The sequence below is a fragment of the Hipposideros armiger genome, unplaced genomic scaffold, assembly GCF_001890085.2.
Source record: "Hipposideros armiger isolate ML-2016 unplaced genomic scaffold, ASM189008v1 scaffold_2, whole genome shotgun sequence".
Classification (NCBI taxonomy): domain Eukaryota; kingdom Metazoa; phylum Chordata; class Mammalia; order Chiroptera; family Hipposideridae; genus Hipposideros; species Hipposideros armiger.
In genome coordinates this window covers 9,217,116-9,240,031 of record NW_017731352.1, presented here as the reverse complement: position 1 = coordinate 9,240,031, position 22,916 = coordinate 9,217,116, and the positions used below count along the sequence as shown (strand labels likewise).

At 39.7% G+C, this 22,916-nt stretch overlaps 1 protein-coding gene across 3 annotated transcripts; it reads left to right on the top strand.

Annotated features, from left to right (window-relative positions):
- The first annotated feature begins 3,867 nt into the window (after positions 1 to 3,867).
- On the top strand, positions 3,868 to 20,942 carry CNRIP1 (cannabinoid receptor interacting protein 1). 3 transcript variants are annotated; one of them, XM_019635704.1, is made up of 4 exons: positions 3,868 to 4,506; positions 4,856 to 5,060; positions 7,107 to 7,257; positions 19,939 to 20,942. In XM_019635704.1, exons 1-4 carry the CDS (start codon positions 4,473 to 4,475, stop codon positions 20,101 to 20,103), a joined length of 555 nt encoding a protein of 184 aa, XP_019491249.1. In that variant the 5' UTR covers positions 3,868 to 4,472; the 3' UTR covers positions 20,104 to 20,942. The 3 variants fall into 3 exon arrangements, with proteins under 3 accessions (XP_019491249.1, XP_019491268.1, XP_019491258.1); XM_019635723.1 differs by lacking the exon at positions 3,868 to 4,506 and adding an exon at positions 4,566 to 4,584; XM_019635713.1 differs by lacking the exon at positions 3,868 to 4,506 and having other exon boundaries at positions 4,629 to 5,060.
- The last annotated feature ends 1,974 nt before the right edge of the window (positions 20,943 to 22,916 follow it).

Genomic DNA, 22,916 nt, shown 5'->3' with positions numbered 1-22,916 from the left:
CCCATCCACCAGAATAACTATTGTTTGTTGTATACCCTAAATTGTAATAAAAACATATACAAATTTATATGGTTTTAAATTTTTTAATGTTTTAAAGTACCATCACACTGTAGATATTATTTGTAATTAGATTTTTTCTCTTTACATTATTCCAGATAAATCATATGAATCTGACTAATTACTTTTCAAGAAATGGAAGAATTTACATATGAGCATATTTAAAACAAGGACAGATCATCAAGAATATAATTGTCTCTAATATCACAACATCATTAAAATTTTAATAGAAATAAAAAAAAAAAGCTCAGGGGTGGCCAGTTAGCTCAGGTGGTTAGAACACAGGCTCATAACACCAAGGCTGCCAGTTCAATTCCCACATGGGCTGCAGAGCTGCGCCCTCCACAACTAGATTAAAACAACTACTTGACTTGGAGCTGATGGGTCCTAGAAAAACACACTGTTCCCCAATAAAATTTCTTTAAAAAAATTAAAAAATAAAAATAAGCTCAAACACTTTATGAAGAGTAAATGAACATTCAATCAGTCAACAGTACTATATGTTGACCAAATCAGTGGAGATGGCAATATTTGAATTTTGTGTGTATAAAATAACAGTGGGAGCAACCTCTGCATTCTAAATAGAAAGAAGTTAGCATGTTCTTGTCCCCTGCTGTATTTCCTTTGCATGTTATACTTGCCTCTCCAATAGGACTTTGCACCCAGTATTGTTGCTACTTCCTTAGAGCAGCATCTAAATTGCAGATTGTTTCTTCTTCTTCTTCTAGACCAGCGGTTCTCAACCTTCCTAATGCCTCGACCCCTTAATACAGTTCCTCATGCTGTGGTGACCCCCAAACATAAAGTTATTTTCGTTGCTACTCTATAACTGTAATTTTGCTACTGTTATGAATCATAATGTAAATATCTTTTTGTTTTCCAATGGTCTTAGGCGACCCCTGTGAAAGGGTTGTTCGACCCCCAAAGGGGGTCACAACCCACGGGTTGAGAACCACTGTTCTAGACTCTAGCATAACATGTGAAATATATTATCAGTAGAAATTCAATCACTATTGCTCAAACATAAAAAAAGCAAGGACAAAAATTCAATTTGACAAATATTTATGGAGCACTACTATGTGCCAGGCACCGTTCTGTGCATGCTGGGGATACAGCAATGAGCAAAACAGACACAAATACCTACCCTTGGGTTTCCACAGTTTGCCACTGTGTAGCCACCCCACTTTTATCATTAACAGTTTTAGCAGATGTGTTTGCCAATACAACACATAATTTATTACTTAACAGTGGCATAAGTTCTATAGTATGGTATATAAGAATGTATTCAGTCATTTACTTATTGTTTGACATTCAGTTTATGCTTTGTTTTGATTTTTATAATCAATACTGCAATAAATGTCCATATTACATATTAATATGTCCAATGTAATTGTCTTTATTTCTTTTGAAGAATGGGTGTGTTCTTTTTGGTTTTTGTTTTTTTAAACATTTTTAGGGCCGGCCGAGTGGCGCAATGGTTAAGAACTCGCTTGGGATGCCAGAGGGCCCCGGTTCGGATCCCACATATGAGGGCCAGTGACACTGCCCTCTGCAGCTAAGATGCTGAACAACAGCTCAACCTGGAGCTGGGCTGCTGGGTCGCCGGCGACGGCATGGGCTGCAGCCCCTGTGGCAGTGGGTTGCCATAGGCTACCGTCTGTAGCCAGCAGCCAGCGTGAGCGGCCAGCAGCCAGCGTGAGCGGCCAGCAGCCGCAGTGAGCGGCCGTCCAGAAGCCGGCGACTGATCTGCCTCGCCTGGGAAGAGCGCAATGATGGTGCCAACTTGGGCCAGTGAACCAACGTCCTCCACAACTAGAAGAACAAAACGACAGCAACTTGTCTGTTCCCCTTCCCCCAATTCCCCAGCACTGTTCCCATCCCTGCAATTCCCCAATAAAAATCTTTTTAAAAAAAAACATTTTTATTGGGGAATTGGGGGATGGGAACAGTGCTGGGGAATTAGGGGAAGGGGAACAGACAAGTTGCTGTCGTTTTGGTCTTCAGTCTAGTTGTGGAGGACGTTGCTTCACTGGCCCAAGTTGGCACCATCATTGCGCTCTTCCCAGGTGAGGCAGATAAGTCGCCGGCTTCCGGACAGCCGCTCACACTGGCTGCTGGCTACACACGGTAGCCCATGGCAACCCACTGCAGCCGAGGCTGCAGCCTACGCCATTGCTGGCGAGTCACGGCAGCCCAGCTCCAGGTTGAGCTGTTGTTCAGCATCTTAGCTGTAGAGGGCAGTGTCACTGGCCCTCATATGTGGGATCTGAACCAGGGCCCTCTGGCATCCCAAGCCAGTTCTTAACCAACGCGCCACTCGGCTGACCCTGAAGAATGGGTTTTTAAAAGTAAGACTGACTCATCAGATTACTTCCAATAAAAGGTTGTAGCAGTTATATTTTTCTACCAGCTTACAATAGGGCTGATTTCCCTACATCTTTACCAACAATGAATTTTAAATCTTTTAAAATTTTGCCAAGCTGATAAAGCCAAACATAGTTTTGATATTACTGCTTTAACATGCATTCGTCTGGCTCTTCTACTAGAGATGGTTGCACATCCTTACCTGTGTTCACTGACCTTGGCGTTTCCCCTTAATAATAATTGTTAATGTTAGAGTCAGGCGCTAGAATGTGCATCATCTCATTTGACCCTCTCAACAGCCCTATCAGAGAGATAGCATCTGCTTCCCCACCCATTTTACAGATGAGAAAACTGTTTCCAGGAAGTTATGAAACTTATCCAAGGTCACACAACTTGCAAAGCAGTTGGAGGAGGGGGAGATTTTAACAAGTCTATTGTAATGCTTCTGGGCTGAACCACTACACAAACTGCCTCTGCTGCCAGGAACATTTTCAAGCTATTCTCTCCAATCTGACTCATACTCCCTAGCTTCTGATAAAGTCAGGATAACTTGGTTAAATCAGCACATATTTTGTAGGGTTCCTTTGTAAAAGACACTATGATAGACATCACTGGGTGATGTGAAAAAGCAATGCTCCTGCCCCAACGTCTTATTGAGGGACCAAAATTATATATATATATATATATATATATATATATATATATATATATATCAGCTTTTTAAAGATACGATTTACTGGCAGTAACTACGGTGTGATCCGCAAATCTATTCAATGTCAGAATATCAGAGAAGCGCATAATCACGCAAAATTCTGCAGCCCTGCATCATTCAATACTGTTCAAAATAGTGTAAGGAATATTGCAAACAACAGTGGATGAGAGTTAAAGCGGATTTACTTTTGTAAAATAATGTAGAAAATAAATAACTTTCGAGATGATGATGCTATTTCTAGAGACAAGCAGTACTAACCTAGGTGAACAAAAGCTACCAGTTTTAAAACTAGAAGGGACAGACTGGTCCCTACTCTGTTGTCCTCACCAGCCCGCGTCTCCATCGCCCAGGTATGTTCACCGGCCCTGGTACTATCCACCTAGCTGGTGCTGAAGCAGTAGTTCACTCTTCGCTCTCTGAAGTCATTCCAGATGCAGCGGTTCTCAACCTGTGGGTCGCGACCCCTTTGGGGGGGTCGAACGACTCTTTCACAGGGGTCGCCTAAGACCATCGGAAAACAAAAGATATTTACATTACAATTCATAACAGTAGCAAAATTACAGGTATAGAGTAGCAACGAAAATAACTTTATGGTTGGGGGTCACCACAACATGAGGAACTGTATTAAGGGGTCGTGGCATTAGGAAGGTTGAGAACCCCTGCAGCCTTAAAACCCTTGGTCTCTCCTTGCTTCCAAAATCAGGATCTGTCAGCCGACTTGACTTCTGCGGTGAAGGCTCTCTCATTATGCTTACCAAGCAAATCTAAACCCTGACGTGTCGGCCGAGTGCTCTGCCAATAACATTTTATTGAGGAGCCCTCCTCTTGTCACCATCTATGCCTTAAACACATGCCAGTTGCCTTTTACAGGGTTCAGTAGCTCATCCATCAAAATCTGTAGATACTATATATGTGATGCATTACACCGTGTCATTCTTGAGACAAGGATATACATAACGGAAATACACTTCCACAAGAAGGTGGAGCTCCTTGAATACATATGGGTTGTTTTCTTTTGCGCTTTCGTGATCATATTTCTGATCCAGTGTGGTTTGCAGCCTACATTAGAAGGAACTGAGCCTTCTCTTGGCCATTTCCCCGAAGCTTCGGAAAGACGCATATTTCCTGAAATTTAAATCACTGACTAGCGGTTTCCTGCCCGCTTCCCGTCTCCTCCTGCCTGCTTGGCTCCCGATCCGCGAGCAATGGTGTCCACATCCCTTTGCTGACCGAGGTGGTATCCAGATTCCGAGACCTCGCGCCATGGTGTCGTGTCGCTGAACCACAGTACCTACCCTCTCTCCTCTGACCGCCCCGCGCCGCTCTAGGAGGAGCCTAAATGTCCTCCTCTCCCCTAGCTGAAAGGGATTATGGTGCGTAAACAGGATTAACTCTCTCGCCCCCAGCTACGCCGATCTGCCTGTGGCCTGTCGGCCGCAGCGAGCCCACGGGTGCGCGGAGGGCGCTGCACCGGGAGCGGGGGATGGGGAGGCTCGGGGCCTTGGAGTTGTCCCTGCGGCGCGCTTCCTCTCCGGGTGGTGGGGGAGGGGAAGCCACAGATTCGGGACTTGCTCCTCAAAAGCCCAGGCGGACCGCCTCGACGGCAAGGACTCCCAGAGGCAGCCTCGCGTCCGCCACCTCCCTCTCCCTCCGCGCGCTTCCTCTCCGCCCACCCCTCTCCAGCCGCTGGGTCGCAGCCCGCGTTCTCCTCCGCCCCCGTAGCCACCGCGCCAGCCCAGCGCCCAGCCATGGGGGACCTGCCCGGCCTGGTGCGCCTCTCCATCGCGCTGCGCATCCAACCCAACGATGGCCCGGTCTTCTTCAAGGTGGACGGGCAGCGCTTCGGCCAGAACCGCACCATCAAGCTGCTCACCGGCTCCTCCTACAAGGTGGAGGTGAAGATTAAGCCCAGCACGCTGCAGGTCGAGTGAGTGCGGGCGCGCGCCGCGGATGCCCGGCCCCGCTTGGGGTATGCGCGGAATAGCGAGGCCCCCGGGGCAGCCTCAGCCTCCCTGGCCTCTCTTGGATCGCCCGGTGCTCTACGGGACTCGGGGTTGGGGGTTAGAGGTCTCCTCCCCGTTCTTCTTGGTCCTCTCCTATGCCAAACGCTCGTCTTTCCTAAATTCTCGCTCCCCTCCACCCATCGAGGGGGTGAGATGTTTAAAACAGGGACAGAAAGCCAGGGGGTTAGCGTTATTTTTTTTTCCCTTGTAAATTTCTCATCCCTTCTGCCCAGCCATCAGCGCGGACTCCCAGGCAGCCGGGGTGGTGCATATGGGAGCTGCTCGCGGCCGGAGTCACCTTCCGCAATCCCGGTCCTCCTCTCCCAAGCCCTGGCGTCTCGCCCGAGCCTGACCGCGAGGCTGAAGGAGCGAGACAGGCTGAGGAATGAAGTGTGAAGGCGGGGGTGGGGTGGTTATTGGGCCTCCCTGAGGACGCTCCTCACTCCTCTATCCGCCTTTAAGTAGCTGAGGACTGCGGGGCTGGGAGAGCAGCAGCCACAAGTCAGGGCGCAGCCTCCTAGGCTTGGCCTAGTTTGATGGGTGTTTTTCTTTTAACCCGGAGTTGTCTGTTCAGCCTGGTGATGGTGCCTAGGATTAGCAACATCCTTACAGCAAAAAGATGGGTTGGGTTTTTTTTTAGTTTATTCGTGGCAGGAATTATCTCTTTCCTGCTATCACAGTTGATGCACCCAGTAGACCTCCGGCTGGAAAGTCAGGGTGGTGAGGTGCAGTAGCTTGTGGGTAAGTATCCAGGAGTGGAGTCCTTTACCTCTCAGCCTCCACCTAAGCCTGATGTGAAGTCTAGTGTGAAAGGAGGAAATAACCATTCTATCACCTACCATATACTGAGCCTGTGTGTGTGTGTGGGTGGGTGGGGGGGCATCCACCAGACACCTTTTATAGCTTAAGTGTCCTCCGTAGTCATTAATTCAAGGACCTAGAACCAAACCTGGGTTGTTTCTAGTGCTCCTGGTCCATGTATTTGTCACATCCCCCACAGCTCTATGCCCCCATTACCGGCACATTTCCCAGGGTTCTGTGCCTTCCATATGATCCAGATGTTTCCTTTCCCGTTTTTCCTGGCAACCTCTTCTCTCAAGTTATCTGTCCTATATGCCATTTTCTTCAGGGTAGTTCTCTAGTTTTCAAACCAATCTAAACACGAATTTGTGTTAATGACAAAACTATTTTTTTTCTAGTTACACTTTAATTTTATCAAGGATTTTTCAATGCCCTAACCCAGTGGTTCTCAAACTTGAGTGTACTTCAGAATCATGTAGAGGGCTTGTTAAAATATAGATGACTAAGCGTCATTCTGGAGTGGGGCTTAAGAATTTGCTTCCTAATAGGTTGGCAGGTGATATTGATATTGCTAGTTCAGAGACCACTCTTTGAAAACCATTACCCTAACACAAAGGAATAATGCCAGTGACAATTTCTGGTGGTGTGACTGGCTTGGAGATGAGTACTCCAACTCACAAGACCCCTGATTGTTGGAACAGAAAAAAACCATTAGAGAACTAGTTTACTGGTTCTCAACCCTACCTACACATTAGAATCACCTAGAGAATCTTAAAATAAATTTACCTGTGCCCAAACCACACCCCAGGTCAATTGAATCCTAATCTCTGGGGTTTGTGATGTGGCCGGATATAGGTAGGTTTTTAATAGCTCCACAGATGAGAAAGTAAAGAGGAGGACCCCTGATAGAATCCTACTAGGTTTTTCTTAAGTATCCTGGATGAGAATACTGAGGTCAATTCAGAGAGATTAATTAGTTGGTCTATCTGTGGTCACATAACTGGATAGTTGGAGAACCCAAGCCTCCTGAACTTTCAGAACTTTCTGCCACACTACAATGTCTCCGTTAGCCACACCCTGTAGGGTTCCTGCCTAGGGTTGTGGTGCAGACCAGGACAGGGTGCCTAAGCTAATCCCTACTGTATGTGGTCAACTCAAGTCCATTGCAGGAACATTTCCATTGGTGGTGTGCTTGTCCCACTGGAGATGAAGTCTAAAGAACCTGATGGGGACAGAATTGTTTATACGGGCACATATGACACAGAAGGTGTGGCCCCAACCAAGAGCGGAGAACGGCAACCCATCCAGATCACAATGCCGGTAAGGCCTACTTGGGGGTGTCAGGATGTGGTGCGAGGGCACATGGAAACCATAGAAAACAATCACTATACTTAAGAAAAAGTGTAAAAGGAAATATTGTGAAATTATGAAATATTATCTCAATTCACGGTTTCATATTAGAATCTATTTGTCCAGAATGTCTCAATACAATTCATTAAATAATTCATGCTTTTTCAATGGTCAATTTCTTAGTAATTCCTTATATGGTAAAAATTTTAAGGCTCTTTCTATACTTTCTAATCTATTGCATTGGTCTGTCTATTATTATGCCAATACTGCATTTTTTTAAATACATTGCTTTAACAATATTTTTTAAATAAAATAAGTATTTTGCAACTGGCCACTTTACTGAACTTGCTTACTAAAATTTTTTAGTACATAATCTTGGGTTTTTCAAGTAGAAAGTCATAAACTACATATAACTGCATCATTTCTGATTTTTTTTTTCTGGTCTTACTGCATTGGCTAACGTTTCTAGAATAATGTTGCCTGCTAGTGGTGGTGATAAGGGGCATTCTTGTCTTCAGGGTTTCTTTCGATCTTAGGTGAAATGTTAGTTTCAACTATTTATCAAGTTAAAGCATTCTTCTTTTAGTTCATTAAGAGTATTGTTTTAATTGGACGATGTGTAAATTTCATCTAATTCCTTTTTCCATCTATAGAGATACTTTATCTCCTTTGATATATTAATGTAATAATTATATAATACATTTTCAAATACTAAACTACCTTTATTTCTTAAAATGAACCTCACTTTAAAATTATGTATTTTTTTAATATATTGCTAAATTCAATGTCTAATATTTTGTTTAGGATCTTTAGATTTTTATTGTATTAATTTTTTGCTTGCTTGATTTGTCAGCAAACATATGTGAATTTTTTATGTATCAGGCACTGGTAGAAGAGTGGTGAAAAAAATAGATATCCCTGGCTTCCTGGAGCTTCTAAGCTAGAGAAGGAAAACATACTTTATACATGATTATCAATAATAAAGTAAATAATTATTATTATATAAAGTTCAGTGAAAAAGTAGAGGTGCCCTTGGAGCATATGCCAGAAGTCTTATCCTACTCTAAGATTTTGAGGACGGCTTTCTTAAGGAAGAACTAAAGGATAAATAAGAGTTGAGGGAAGAGGGAGCATGTAAGGAAAGAGGAGCTAGCAGGCCAAGAGCTGGAAGAGAGCATCATGTGTTCTAATGAATGGGAAACACCCCACATGGCAGGGGCAGAGAGTGAGGCAGAGGCTGGCCCAAGATAAAGCTGGAGAAGTAAATAGGTGTTGGATGTTACAGTACCTTCTTTCCTTTCAGATTTATCCTCATGCTTATAGGAATTCATTGAAGATTTTTACATCAACTAATATCAACTTTGATATAAATTCACATACAATAAAATGCACCAGTTTTAAACATACAGTTACATAGGTTTTGACACATGGATACTACTGTATAGTCACCACCCCAATAAAAAAGAGAGAACATTTCTGTCGCCTGAAAAATTTCCTCATGCCTATTTGTAATCAGTCGCCCAAACCCACCCTGAGCTTTTTGTCTCAATAATTTAGTTTTAACTGCCAAGAGTTTCGTGTAAATAGAATCGTACTGTTGTGTCTGACTTCTTTCACTTATCATAATGTCCTTGAGATTCATCCACGTTGTTGCGTGTATCAACAGTTGGTTCCTTTTATTACTGAGCAGTAATCATTGTATGGATATACTATATCCATTTTGTTTATATCCATCCTTCTCCAACTCCAATCTGGGTTGTTCTCAGTTTTCAGTACTATGAACAAAGCTGCTACGAACATTGTAGTATAATTCTTAGTGTGAACACATTTTCATTTCTCTTGCGCAAATACCTAAGAGGAGATTTGACGAGTCACAAGGTAAGTATATGTTTAACTGTATAACAAATGGTACTGTTGTACCATTTCATGTTTCTACCAGCAATGTATGAGAATTTTAGTTGCTTTACACACTTAATTATATACCAGTCTTTTAAATTTGGAAATGCAAAAGACCTAGAAGAGCCAAAACAATTTTGTTTCATTATCTGTACTATGGTCTTTAAATCAGGTTGCATAAGTTTTCCAGCTTTGTTTATTCAAAGTTATTTTGGCTAGTCTAGGCCCTTTGCATTTTTATACAGATTTTAGAATGAGCTTATCAATTTCTCCAAAAATTGGGGTTTTCATTGGTTATGCATTAAATCTATAGGTTAATTTGGAGAAATTTGATACTTTACTATTGAGCTTTCTAATACATGAATATATCTCTATTTAGTTATTCTTTAATTTCTCTCTATAACATATTACAGTGTTCCATGTACAGATTTATATATATATTTTGTTAAATTTATCAGCATTCAGTTTTCCAACACTAAGTATATGAAGTTAGCTGTAGTTTTTTTTGTTTGTTGCTTTTTGGCAAACTCAGGTTAAGGAAGTTCCCTTGTGTCCCTGGTTTACTGAGATTTTTTTATCATAAATATGTTGCAAAATGTTTTCAAATATGTTTTCTCTATCTTTTGAGATGACTGTATGGTATTTTCTTTTTTATTCTGTTCTATGGTAGATCACCTTGCTTTTTCAATGTCAAAACAACCTTGATTCCCAAAATAAATGCTATTTAGTCTGGTATATTCTCTCTCTATATATGGCTGGATTTGATTCATTAATATTTTGTTGAGGGTTTTTAAATCTATGGTTCTTAGGGATATTGATCTGTGGTTTTCTTGTCTTGTAATATCTTCATTTAGTTTTGATATCAGAGTAATAATACTTATGGCTGCATAAAATGATTTGGAATGTATTCGCTCTTCTGTTTTCTGGAAGAGTTTGTGTAGAATTGATATTATTCTTCTTTAATGTTGGATAAAATTTACAGGTTTTACTTTGTTTGACAAATTCAATTTCCTTAGTTGATATTGGGCTGCTCAGGTTTTATTTTTTTATTTAATGTTTGTAATTTATCTTTGATGTCATTAACTTATTTCAATTAAATTGTCAAATTTATTGGCACAAAGTTGTTGATGATAATCCTCCGCCATCCTTTAATGTCTTGGGATCTGAAACAACGTTCACTTTTTCAATCTTGATTTTCATAATTTGCCTTTTTTTCCCTCTGATCAATCTAACTAGAAATTTAGCAATTTTATTGGACTTTTTAAAAACCCAGCTTTATTTTCATGTTTCACTGTTCATTTTTCTATTTCACTGATTCTGGCTTTATCTTTATTTCTTTCCTTTATTTGCATGGAGATATTTTAATTTAAGTATAAGACATATATACATAATATTTATATATGTAATATTTTATGTATATATAAAATAAATAGTCCCTTTGCATATTGTTCAGTTCTAGTTTTAAGTAATTTAACTATGGTGGACCTAAGTGTGATTTCTTTGTATGTTTTTTGCTTGGGGCCCATTGAATTTCTTGAATCTATAGGTTATAGTGTTTTAACAATTTGGGGTTATTTTTAACCATTATTTTGTTAACAAAATTTTTTTCAACTCCATTCTCTCCTTTTCTTGGAGTATAGGACTCTAGTTACACATACATTGGACAGCTTGGTATTATCCCACAGGTATTTAAGGTCCTGTTCAAGTCTCTTTAATTTTCTTCTTTGGTTCTTCAAATTAGATCATTTCTATTGATATATCCTCAAATTCACTGTTTTTTTCCCCTTCTGTCATTTCCAGTCTGCTATTATGCTTATCTTCTAATTTTTTTCTATTATATTTTTCAGCTCTAGAATTTCCGTTTGTACTTTTTATAGTTTCTTTTTTTTTTTTTTTAAGATTTTTTTATTGGGGAATTGCGGGGATGGGAACAGTGCTGGGGAATTGGGGAAAGGGGAACAGACAAGTTGCTGTCGTTTTGTTCTTCAATCTAGTTGTGGAGGATGTTGCTTCACTGGCCCAAGTTGGCACCATCATTGCGCTCTTCTCAGGCGAGGCAGATCAGTCGCCGGCTTCTGGACGGCCGCTCACTGCGGCTGCTGGCCGCTCACGCTGGCTGCTGGCCACACACGGTAGCCCATGGCAATCCACTGCCACAGGGACTGCAGCCCACGCCGTCGCCGGCGACTCATGGCAGCCCAGCTCCAGGTTGAGCTGTTGTTCAGCATCTTAGCTGTGGAGGGCAGTGTCACTGGCCCTCATATGTGGGATCCGAACCGGGGCCCTCTGGCATCCCTGTACTTTTTATAGTTTCTTGAGCTATCCCATTTGCTCATTGACGCCATGGTCCCTTTTACTTCTTTGAGCATATAATTTCTGGTTTTAAATATTTGTCTGGTAAATCCAGTATTTGGCCCCACTTAGAGTAAATTACTATAGAATGAATTGTTTTCCTAAATATAGGTCATACTTTCCTATTTTGTTACATGTTTGGCAATATTTGATTAGAAACTAATCATTGTAGGTAATATATTATTTACTCAAGTCGGCAGCTCTAATGTTAAGTTCAAATATCATTCTAGTAATGAAAGACTTACATAGACTTTTACACTGTTTTATGACTTTTGTCACCAATGTTTCAAGTTTAAGTATTATAAACTACAGATATAACCACTGTTTCACAGATAGCAAGGAAGTCTTAAGATGTCCAAGTAAACCCAACTGAGTAGTTGAATCCAGCAGTGGAACCTGGATTAATGTTATCCCAGAGCAATTTCCTATGAGTCTAAAGTTACTTCAAAGTACATAGTTTTCTTTGGATTTTTAAATCATTGGATAAATGATGCTGGGATAATTGACTATTTGGGAGGAAACATCACTGTTCTTTCCTGATACCGTACTCCAAAATATATTTCAGATAGATCAAAGAGCTATCTGTAAAAATCCAACTTTAAAAAAAAATCAAAGAGAACTAATCTAAACCTAAAAGAAATGGAAGAAATCCAAAGGTAAAAATTCAAAACTTTGATGACACACAAGGTAAAATTTTTGTCAAACATCATAAACAAAGTTAAATTAAATTTTTATTAAAAGGCGATTTAAATTAAAAGGCAAATAACAATTGGTGAAAAAAGCTGTGTTGCTTTGATTTGTTACTGCCCATGCAGAAATTGTTGCTGCTGTTAGTAACTTCCCACATCCCTTTACTGCCCACTGAAGCTCAAGCCAGGGAATAGTCAAATGCTATCTGACGGAGACTAATGGCAGAGATCTCTTTATTCAAATAATTCCACAGGCCCTGGTAGCAGGAGTTAAGAAAGCATTATCTAGCTCTAAAAGCTCACAACTCCTACTTCAAAGAGAAGGTTGACTAGTGTTTTAACATGACTGATTCCCTACTCAGTCCTTCCAAGGAGAGAGTCCAGCTGGAGAAGCTGTCTGCACGAATCATCGTAATGTTCCTCTTCTGTTGGCCCCCTTCCATGGGAGACTGGTGGGAGTTTGGAGGAAAAAGGCAGGGAGGTACATGAGCTTGTTATGAGGCTGTGTGTGTGGAGTGGAGAGCCTTATGCAAGCACTCCCAAATATAAAAGTTGTTCCTCGTGTCAGCTCTGTCCAGTCATTTGGCAAGATCTGTAACTTAATATTACAAAAATTCTTAGAAACCTATATGAAAAAGATAACCATAAGACATAAGAAATAGAAAACTAATTTGAAAACATAAATAGGCAATTCACAAGAGAAGAAATACAAATGATCAATAATATATGGAAAATTGCTTAATTTCACTTGTAAAAAATACAAATAAATAATGCAATGCCAATTTTCACATGCAAAATTGGTGAAATATTAAAGAATTGCAATTGTTCAGTGCTAGTATTTTTCTTTATGAAATATAGTAGTTTTTTGTTTGTTTTTTTTTTAAAGATTTTTATTGGGGAATCGGGGGGATGGGAACAGTGCTGGGGAATTGGGGGAAGGGGAACAGACAAGTTGCTGTCCTTTTGTTCTTCAGTCTACTTGTGGAGGACGTTGCTTCACTGGCCCAAGTTGGCACCATCATTGCGCTCTTCCCGGGCAAGGCACATCAGTCGCCGGCTTCTGGACAGCGCTCATAGTGGCTGCTGGCCGCTCACGCTGGCTGCTGGCTACATATGGTAGCCGATGGCAACCCACTGCCACAGGGGCTGCAGCCTAGGCCGATGCAGGCGATTCATGGCATCCCAGCTCCAGGTTGAGCTGTTGTTCAGCATCTTAGCTGTGGGGGGCAGTGTCACTGGCCCTCATATGTGGGATCCGAACCGGGGCCCTCTGGCATCCCAAGCCAGTTCTTAACCATCGTGCCACTCGGCCGGCCCTGAAATGTACTAGTTTTTATAAATTGATATTGTATCCTGCAAACTTGATAAATTCACTTATTGATTGTAGTAGCTTTTTATTGGATTGCTTAGTTATTTTCTGCAAGCAGTTGTTCATCTGTGAATAGAGACAGCTTGACTTCCCTTTTTCCCCTTCTTGCCTCAGGTACTGATTAGGAGCTCCAATACAATGCTAAATAGGAATAGTAGGAGCTAATAAACTTGCCTTCTTTCCAATCTTACAGGGAAAGGACTCAGTCTCTTACCATTAAGGGTGATGTTAACCATAGGTTTTGGGGGTTTTTTTCATCAATGTCCCTTAATCAGATTGAGAACTATTTTTTTATTCCTGGTTTGCTGAGAGTTTTTATCATGAATGAATGTCGAATTGCCAAATGGTCTTTCTGCCTCTATGAATGTGATTATATGGTTTTTCTCCTTTATTTTGTGAATATAATGAACTCTCTTGGTCCTGATATAATATCCTTATTATATATTGCTGGATTTGATTTATTAATATCTCAAGCAAATAAAAAGTATGAGCAAATCTTACGCGTAAGTCCATGAGGAATTTTTTAGCTGTAATTTTCCTTTACTTGTAATATCGTTGTCATGTTTTGGTATAAGGTAATGTTGGCTTTATTAAATGAATTGAAAAGGGCCCCTTCCTCTGTTGTCTGAGAAAATTTATGTAGAATTGGTATTTCCCCCCCTAAATACTTGAATTTATCAATGAAGCTACTTGAGTGTGAAATTTTCTTCCTTAGAAAATTTTTAACTACAAATTCAATTTCTTTAGTAGATAGAGGTCTACTGATAACTTTGTATCTTTCAAAGTGTTTGTCCACTTCATTAAATGTATTGGTATAAGGTTGTTCCTAATTTAAGGCCTATGGGATCTATAGTGATAGTGTCTCTTTCATTCCTGATATTGGTAATTTGTTTTCTTTTTCTTGCTCCATTTTGCTACAGGGCTATCAATTTTAAAGGCATTTTCAAAAAAACCAAATTTTAGTTTCATTGATTTTTCTTTATTGTTTTTTCTTATAGTTTTTCTTTACAGTTTTTCCTTTTCTATTTCATTGATTTCTGCTCTTTATTGTCTTCCTTTTTCTTATTACTAGACTGGCTAAAATTAAAAGAACTAGCAATGCCAACTGTTGGAGACGATGTAGAGCAACTGAAACTCTCATATTGCTGGTAGGAATGTAAAGTGGCACCATCACTTAGGAAAAGTTTGACAGTTTCTTGTAAAGTTAAACATACTTTATAAGACCCAGAACTTTTAGTCCTATATATTCAGCTAAGAGAAATGAAGAACATGTCTTTACTAATAAAATTTGAAGCATTACAGAAATAGAGAGGCTTGGAATCCAGTAGGAATTAATAGGTCACACCACACTAAAAGTCACAGATGCTTATACTGAATTTGTTTAGTAATGAAGTAACGTCATATTTCTATCAATATGATAAGTTTGTTCTGTTCTCCCAAGTCAATGGGTTTTTGAATGATCTTATTCTTGGTGAATTTCACGTCTCCAGTGGAGGTGGGTGGCATGGTGAATGCAGAGAAGTACTCGGGATTCTAGACCAACTGGTTGTAAGACCACAGAAATAGTTTAAAACAAACTATTCAGATTACTCATTTATTATGAGGACAACAAATATGTCTCCTCTCCTTGGAATCTAATGGGTTCTCTCCCACATTAGTTGTAAAATTAAAATGTACCAAGGCTTGCCACTTATAAGGACACTATAGCAAATGTCCAGGATATATTGGGCTGTCAGAAAAGTCACGATGTATTTTTTCTGTTTTTCATTGCAAAAATGCATCATTACTTTTCCAACAACCCAAGAGTAGGATGTCAGTTTCAGAATGCAGTAGACTGTGTGGCTTAAACAACAGATGTTTATTTCTCACAGTTCTGGAGACTTGAAGTCTAAGATCAATGTGCCAACAAATCTGGTGTCTTATGAGAGCCCTCTTTTATGTTCATAGACAGCTGCTTTTTTTTACCATGTCCTTATATGAAGTAGAGGAGAGAGAGGGAGAGAGAGAAAGAGAGAGAGAGGTTATCTCTCTCGTGCTTTTTCGCACTAATCCCACTCATGCGGGCTCCACCTTCATGATCTTATTATCTCTGAAAGCGTCCACACCTCCAAATACCATCACATTGGGGGTTTAGACTTTATCATATGAATATTGGAGGGATTCAAACATTCAGTTCATAACAGTGTCCTAAAGCATTCAACAGGTGACAATCCATATATATCCTCACTCAGGGACAAAAAAGAAAAAAAGTAATCATCAACTCTTAGCTCTTTCGCTTATATAAACAGTTTGGTACAGTGATAATGGTTCCTAGGTAGGAATTAGGATACCTAGATTCTTGACCTGCTCCTATCATTAGCTGGGTGTGTAGGCAAGTCACTTAACCTCTCTGAATCTTAGTTCTTTCAGCCATAAGATTGGAGATGTTAAAACCAATCACAAGACTAATGTGGAATGACATATGTGAAAGAGTTGTATCAAATAAAGAGTACGATACAGATGCACAGAATTACACCTGTGTATAAATTGCATCATCCGGGGAGCCTGCCTGAGTAAATTTTCCTTGGAAGGGACAGATGGGCTTGGAGGGAGAGGCTGTGTAGTTGCTTCTGTTCTTCAAGAAGAATGTCAGCTTTTAAGACTCCATCTGTTCTTGGCCAAAGAAGAAGAAATTTTGAGCTTGGTTGTGAGATTACCAGGAAATATTATAGAACTCCCGAAGAACAAATAAGAAGGAAGAAAGATAATGGGAAGTTAAAACAACTAAAGCATGGGAAAGAGGAAAATATATGCATAATTAGCAACAGTTAAGTTTACTACACCGTGACCTTGGATGCAACATTAAAAAAGGAGAAACAAAACCAAAACATGAAGCACCTAATATCCCATATCTTTAGCTATGGCTATTGCTGTCAGCAGATTTCTATTTTGGTTTCTTGTGTTACTTAGAACTCTAAGATTAAGACTTTCTTAGTTTTAAGGTTATTCAGACATAAGTGTAGTACCTTAAGTTTTTTTCTTACCTGTGGTCATAATCATCTTAACTTGGTTATTTTTGTTTTTTTTACAACCAACTTTTGTCTATTTTTAAAAAATGACCTCAGAGGGCCGGCCGAGTGGCTCAGTTGGTTAAGAGCTCGCTCAAGAGTGTGAGCTCTGAGCAACAGCGGTTCGATGCCCAGCCTGAGCTGAGCTGCTGCTGAGCTGCCAACAGGTGGCAGGATGGCTCAGCTAAAAAAACCAAAAAACAAACAAAAGTAAATAAAATAAAATAAAAAATAAAAAAATGGCCTCAATGTTGTTTCTTCCTCTTACCTTGCATGGTTTCATGCTGCTTCCCTCAAAAGACTAGCTGGTGTTGGTAAAATATTTTTATAACTTAATTTAATTCAATTGTACTTAAAGTGTGAAATGCCCTATGCTGGTCAAAAATAATAACACTAATCCCTCTTTAAAAATCTTGGTGATTTATAAAATGAGATTTCATTTTATTCTTACCACTACTACTGTATTGTACACACAAGTTGTAATATTTTCATTAGCATATATGTATCATTAAGAGAATTATAAAATCTCTAGGAGTTGAGGAATATACATGTTAATTTTTCAGGGATGAGAGAGCCATTTCACCATTTAAAATATTCTTTCTAATTATAAAAGTAACATTTATTGCAAAAAAAATCTGAGTAGAAAAACACTCAATTTCTTTATTTAGAAACTGTAGTTAATATTTTTCATTTTCTTTTTTCTGTGCATCTTATTTTACATATTTGAGCTCGCTCATACTGTATCTAAACTGTTTTAATCCATCTTTTCCTGTTAACATTGTTCTAATCACTTTCTCTCACCATTAAAAACCCTAAATTCATGTTTAATGGTTATATAAATCCATCACATGGATATGCCACCATTTTCATAATATTTTCTAAAGTTGGATGCTTAGATTGCTTCTGGTATTTAGAAATTTTTGCTTATTTGATAGGTGAATATTATCTCTGTATAAGTTTTATTTTTTTGAATTACTAATATTACATTTAAATATTTTTTAGATGTTAGCCATTTTTTTCTTTTTAATGTATTCTGTTCCAGCTTCATCCAAATGTTCTTAGTAGTTCTTAGTAATTAATTCATAAATTATTTTATATTAAGGATGTTATCTATTTGGTAATTTTTGTAAATACAATTTGACTTAATATTTTTTCTGATTATAAAAGTAAAATTCAATTATTAAATTTTGAAAATACAAATAAGTACATAGAAGAAAATAAAACTTATTAACATGTATAATTTTAATTGAATTAATATTAGACATTTTTGTTGGTACTCTGCTTACTTCAGATAATATATAAATAACAGAAAAAGTTTATTAAATGTTTACATTTAGAATTTCTACATAGTATTTCATTATATTGATATGTCAAAATTACTGTCTTACAGATGGACATTTAGTGTTCAATTTTTCACTATTCTAAACACTGATATTCTTAAGATAAATTATAAATGGAATTTTTAGACCCAAGTATATTCACACCTTTAACTTGATACAAATTACCCTTCCAAAAGGCTGTATAATTCAGTTCTCAGTGGCAGTGTTTAGAGTGCCTGGTTGTTGTTTTTTTGTAGCTGACTAAAATCAATGTTTTTATTTTTTAATTGACTGTAAGGTATAGTTTATATATAATAAATATACCCATTTTAAGAACACTCATCAATGAGTTTTGACAAACATATACATAAACTCATATAACCACCACCCAATCAAGATGTAAAATGTTTTCATTACCTCAAAAACATTCCTTTTACACATTTTCATCAATTGCTTACTCCCACTCTGGGCCCTAGGTAACCACAGATATTTCCTGTCAGCATAGATTGTATATGTATATATGAGTTTTATACAGTATGTGTCCTTTAGAGTCTGGACTCTTTTGCTCGGGATGTCACTATGTTCTTTTTTATTGCTGAGCAAAATGCCATTGTATAGATATACCAAACGTGTCTATCGCCAGGTGAATGATGAAACATTTGGGCTGACCCAGTCGGGGGCTATTGCGAATAAAGCTGTTGTATACTTGTACAGGTCTTTAAGCCATGACTCTCTAAAAAGACATACTGTGTCTTCTATATCTGGGAGAAAATTTGTGTTCTCTAGGTATATCACCCTCTGTTTCAAGTCAAGCAAACACCCTAAAGGAAAGCCAAGTCTTGTTTTGGGATTAAATTAGCAGGATGAGGCAATGGTGCAGGATATAATTTTGAGAGCATCTTGGAAAGCTATCTGGGAAGCACCTGATCGTCCTCGGCCCACAAGCATGAGGCTCCTACTGCTCACTGCCCTCCCCCTCCCATGTCTTCTGGCTCCTGACAAGTCTAAGAACCCTGCCAAGTCAGTCCCTGTCCCCTCCCATGACAGGGGAGGGTCAGAGGAGAAAATAAGGACAGGCATCATGCTGTTTAATGCCAGAGCCCCTAAATAGCTCCAGGAGCCGGTAGCAGGGTCAGGCTACCCCACAGGCCACTTGATCAACTGCCCAGTGGCCTCTAGGGTATTCTGTGCCCTCTTCTCAGCTACATAAGAATTATGTGCTTATGGTCCAGGAGAGTTCTGTGCAGTGATTTTTCAGGGCCTACCTTCTGGAAGTAGAATGCAAACTTTTTGAGACCAAGAATCATGCCTTATACAAATGTTTATGCATGCAAGGCATTTGGTAGGTACTAAAATATAGTTCTGGATAAGTTATAATCAAAGCCTGAGACGTGGGCATGGATCTTGACTTATAAAAACCTGGTCGTATTTAAAAGTTAAATGAGGGTCTTTAACAATCAAATGCTTCTAGTAAAATAGTTTTCCCTGGAATTGACGTTAATGCTAGAAGGCAATGGTTATCCTATGCTTAGTTATGTTGTGCTTTTGTTATTTTGTACAGCTGTATTTTGAAATAGAAACCAAAAACAATCATTAAATATTATCCCTTTCTTCTCTTCCCAATCCCCCTTCTATGGCAAGCTCTAAAATTCTGAGCTTCTAAGAACGGTTTCCAGAAATTAAATTTGGAAAAAACAGATACATTTGGAGAGTTACTTTTATTAAGGGAAATTTGATAGCAAATGCCCCTCATACAATGAGAATAAGATTTTATAGAGGGAAAATGGTTCACACACAGCTTTTCTGGAAAATATCTCCCATAATAACGGAAGATAGTTCATGAAAGGCCAAGGTTTGCCAACCCAAAAAGTCTTGATGGATTACAGTTGAAGATGCGGGACCTCTTTTGCTAACGTTAGCTCTCATCTATTGCTAATGGCAGAAAGACATATTCACGGGGTGTGTTTGTCTTCCCTCAGTTCACTGACATTGGGACCTTCGAGACGGTGTGGCAAGTCAAGTTCTACAATTATCACAAGCGAGATCACTGCCAGTGGGGAAGCCCCTTCTCTGTCATTGAGTATGAGTGCAAGCCCAACGAGACACGCAGTCTCATGTGGGTGAACAAGGAGTCCTTCCTTTGAAGATGGCTCTTGCCATTGTTGCTGCACAATCTCCTCAGAAACCTACTTTCAGATCACCCAGCACAAGCCTTCACCAAGGCGTGCCACACCGTTGCTGTTTCCCATCGGGTGCCAATGACCTACTAGCCCCGATTATTTGGAAAGTGTCATTCCCCTCTGATGCAATGTCCCTGACAAAAGATCGTGACGTACTGTCCCCGAGAAGATCCCTTTCCGCATTCTGTGTTGGTGTTCCTGCATCTGGTTGTTCCCAGTCATGCTGTTGGCCGTCTGTGAGGACCTCAGTGGAACTGGCAGGCATGTCCCATACTTAACTGTTTTACTGAATGACTGTGGTATTTTGTTTCCAAGTGGAGTGATTTCCCCTCTTTTGTGAAACGTGAAATTTAAAAAAATAACAATGTGAGTGGGTTCTCTTGCAAGTGTAATATGGTATCGTGTACCTTGCAATGCTTTGCAGCTCTCACAGCAGGCTTTGTGAAAATGTAATACAAACAGCAGTGAATGGGACTCAAATGTGCTTCCTAGAAACAGCTTAGCTCTTTCAGTGAAGAGTGATGACAACATAAAAGGAGAAATATTTAAGATGTATTTATAATGTATGAAAACTCTTTCAAGTAACTTAAGGTTTTGTGCTGTGACCTAGCGGAAATGGGAAAAACCATGGTTGTGGACCAGTGTCACACAAGATGACAGGAGTTATAGGGTTGTCTCCTTGGCAAGGGACCCTAGTGTTATATTGATGACATCCCTACATTCCCCTTCACTTGAACTTTGTAAAACTGTGTATGGAACTGTAATCAAATTTTGATATTTCTTAATAAAGGTGTTGAAAATCATACCCTGACTTGCCTTCTTAATTTGGGCAATATCTATTTAGCAGGTGGACCTCTGCTCCAAGCAATGTCACTCAGATCTCCACCTGTGCTGCTGGGTGAGGGGGACAGACCTGGAGTAGAATTAACACACTTACTCATAGATCAATTCTGACAATTTAACAAGCGTGCTCTAGCCAACTCTAACAGAGCTAGCATGGGCTCAGACGCTTGGTGGGCAATCAAAAAACGCTTGTCCCTGTCCCCTCTCCATTCTTCCTTCCGTGGTGACCACTCCCCTATCAGCCGGCTATGAAGCTGAGCAGTGTGAGGACATGGTGCTATAATAGTAGGTGTACATCAGAGTAGACACCTCCTTTCCTGCTCCCAACACACAACAAGGTCCCTGGCACAAAGCCTGTATACTCCACAAAGTTTCAGGATGAATCCCTAAGAAGGAAAGAACTGTCCTCTTCAAAAGTAACATACTAGTTTACAACAACATTGTAACATTCACTTGAGAAGTACAAATTGTGTTGGAAAAAATTAGTTGGAGATGTGGGTTTTTTTGTTACCTGTAAACCTGTCATGTAAGAATATGCAAGGCTAGTGGGAGTACTGTAAAGAGTCATTTTATTGTAGAACTGAATTTGGAAGGTTGGCACCTAAACCCTTTCCATTTCTGTCACTTACCTGCAATTAAGTTGTACTGCCAGCAGGGCACAGCAATGCCTTGGATTTGGGCTAGTCATGAGCCGGGTTAGGAGAGCAGTATGCTTCTTAATGCACCGTTTTTCAAAAATAATAATGTCCATTACAACTACTGCTAAATATAAGCATGAAACCATTCCTAACGACGGAATTTTTGAGCACCAACACTCAATTATTTAAACAGACATTGAGATATTTAAAAACAATGTATTTACTACAGACAGGGGCTTAAGTATTCTTCCTGAATATCCAATAGAAATGCAGGGATCAGAAGGTGGGAAAATATGAAAACTACATATTTTAATCTGCTGAGACATTTGATTAGTAAATATTTTCATTTGCATTGATGAAACAAGATGTTTCAAGCTAGTGACTCATTTATCAAAGCTTCAGTGTTTGTTTTGAGGAGTGGAAGCCATATCATGGCTTTTGCAAGATTTCCATGGCTTAAAAAAAAACACACCAAAAAGTCAAGGCTTTGATTTTTGAGTCTGCAATGATTCAAGGCAGGACTGGGGGAAATGTGGCCCACTGCACACAATCTCCCACAGAGGAGCCAGAAGGGGAGCCCTGGATGGGAAGCTGGGCCATCTGAGTCCCACAGACACTCTGGTTGAGCCTAAGTGGCCATCTCAATTTTCTAGGTCTCAGTTTGCTTGTCTCCAAAACAAGGAGTTAGGCTAGAAGAATTCTAAAGCCCTTTGAGATTTATAGTTTGTAACTCTATTTTATACTCCTTAAAAGAAAAAGTGTGTGTGTGTGTGTGTGTGTGTGTGTGTGTGTGTGTGTGTGTGTGTGTTCCCCCTAGGGGCTAAGAGGTAAGGCTGAATCAAAGGAGGTGGGGAGGAGATGGAGATGAAGTAAACAGGAAATCTTAACAGCTAATCTGCTACGTTAAGTGATCTCTCCTGGCATATACTGTTCTACTTATGATTGGACTCAAGCCCAGTGTCTCTGGCTACTTCTCACATAGCTCTCCTCCTACTCCAAAACTTGAGTGCTCAGCTATATCAAGCTGCTGAGTTGTAACTTTGCCCCTCAGCCATCTGGAAGGGCTATTTTTATACAAGTTGTAGCCACGTCTCTTTACTTCTAAGCATCAGATGGCTACCCAGAAGCTTGAGGAACAAGGCCATCCTTCTAATTCTGTTGATGACTAAAACACTTTAAACAGGTAGATCAGGAGACATGCCTTGAATTTATAGTTTATGACACGTCGCTTATTGAGAAGTCACTTATCCAGCCTTCTAAACTAGCTGGATCACAGTTGAGAACAGAAAACATGCC

Bases quoted from the DNA above. Each gene is read 5' to 3' on its own strand.
- CNRIP1 (XM_019635704.1), top strand. From the start codon at position 4,473: ATGTCCTCCTCTCCCCTAGCTGAAAGGGATTATG. The intron at 4,507-4,855 runs GTGCGTAAACAG...CCGCCCCCGTAG, and splicing joins CCTAGCTGAAAGGGATTATG to CCACCGCGCCAGCCCAGCGC. The intron at 7,258-19,938 runs GTAAGGCCTACT...GTCTTCCCTCAG, and splicing joins CCATCCAGATCACAATGCCG to TTCACTGACATTGGGACCTT.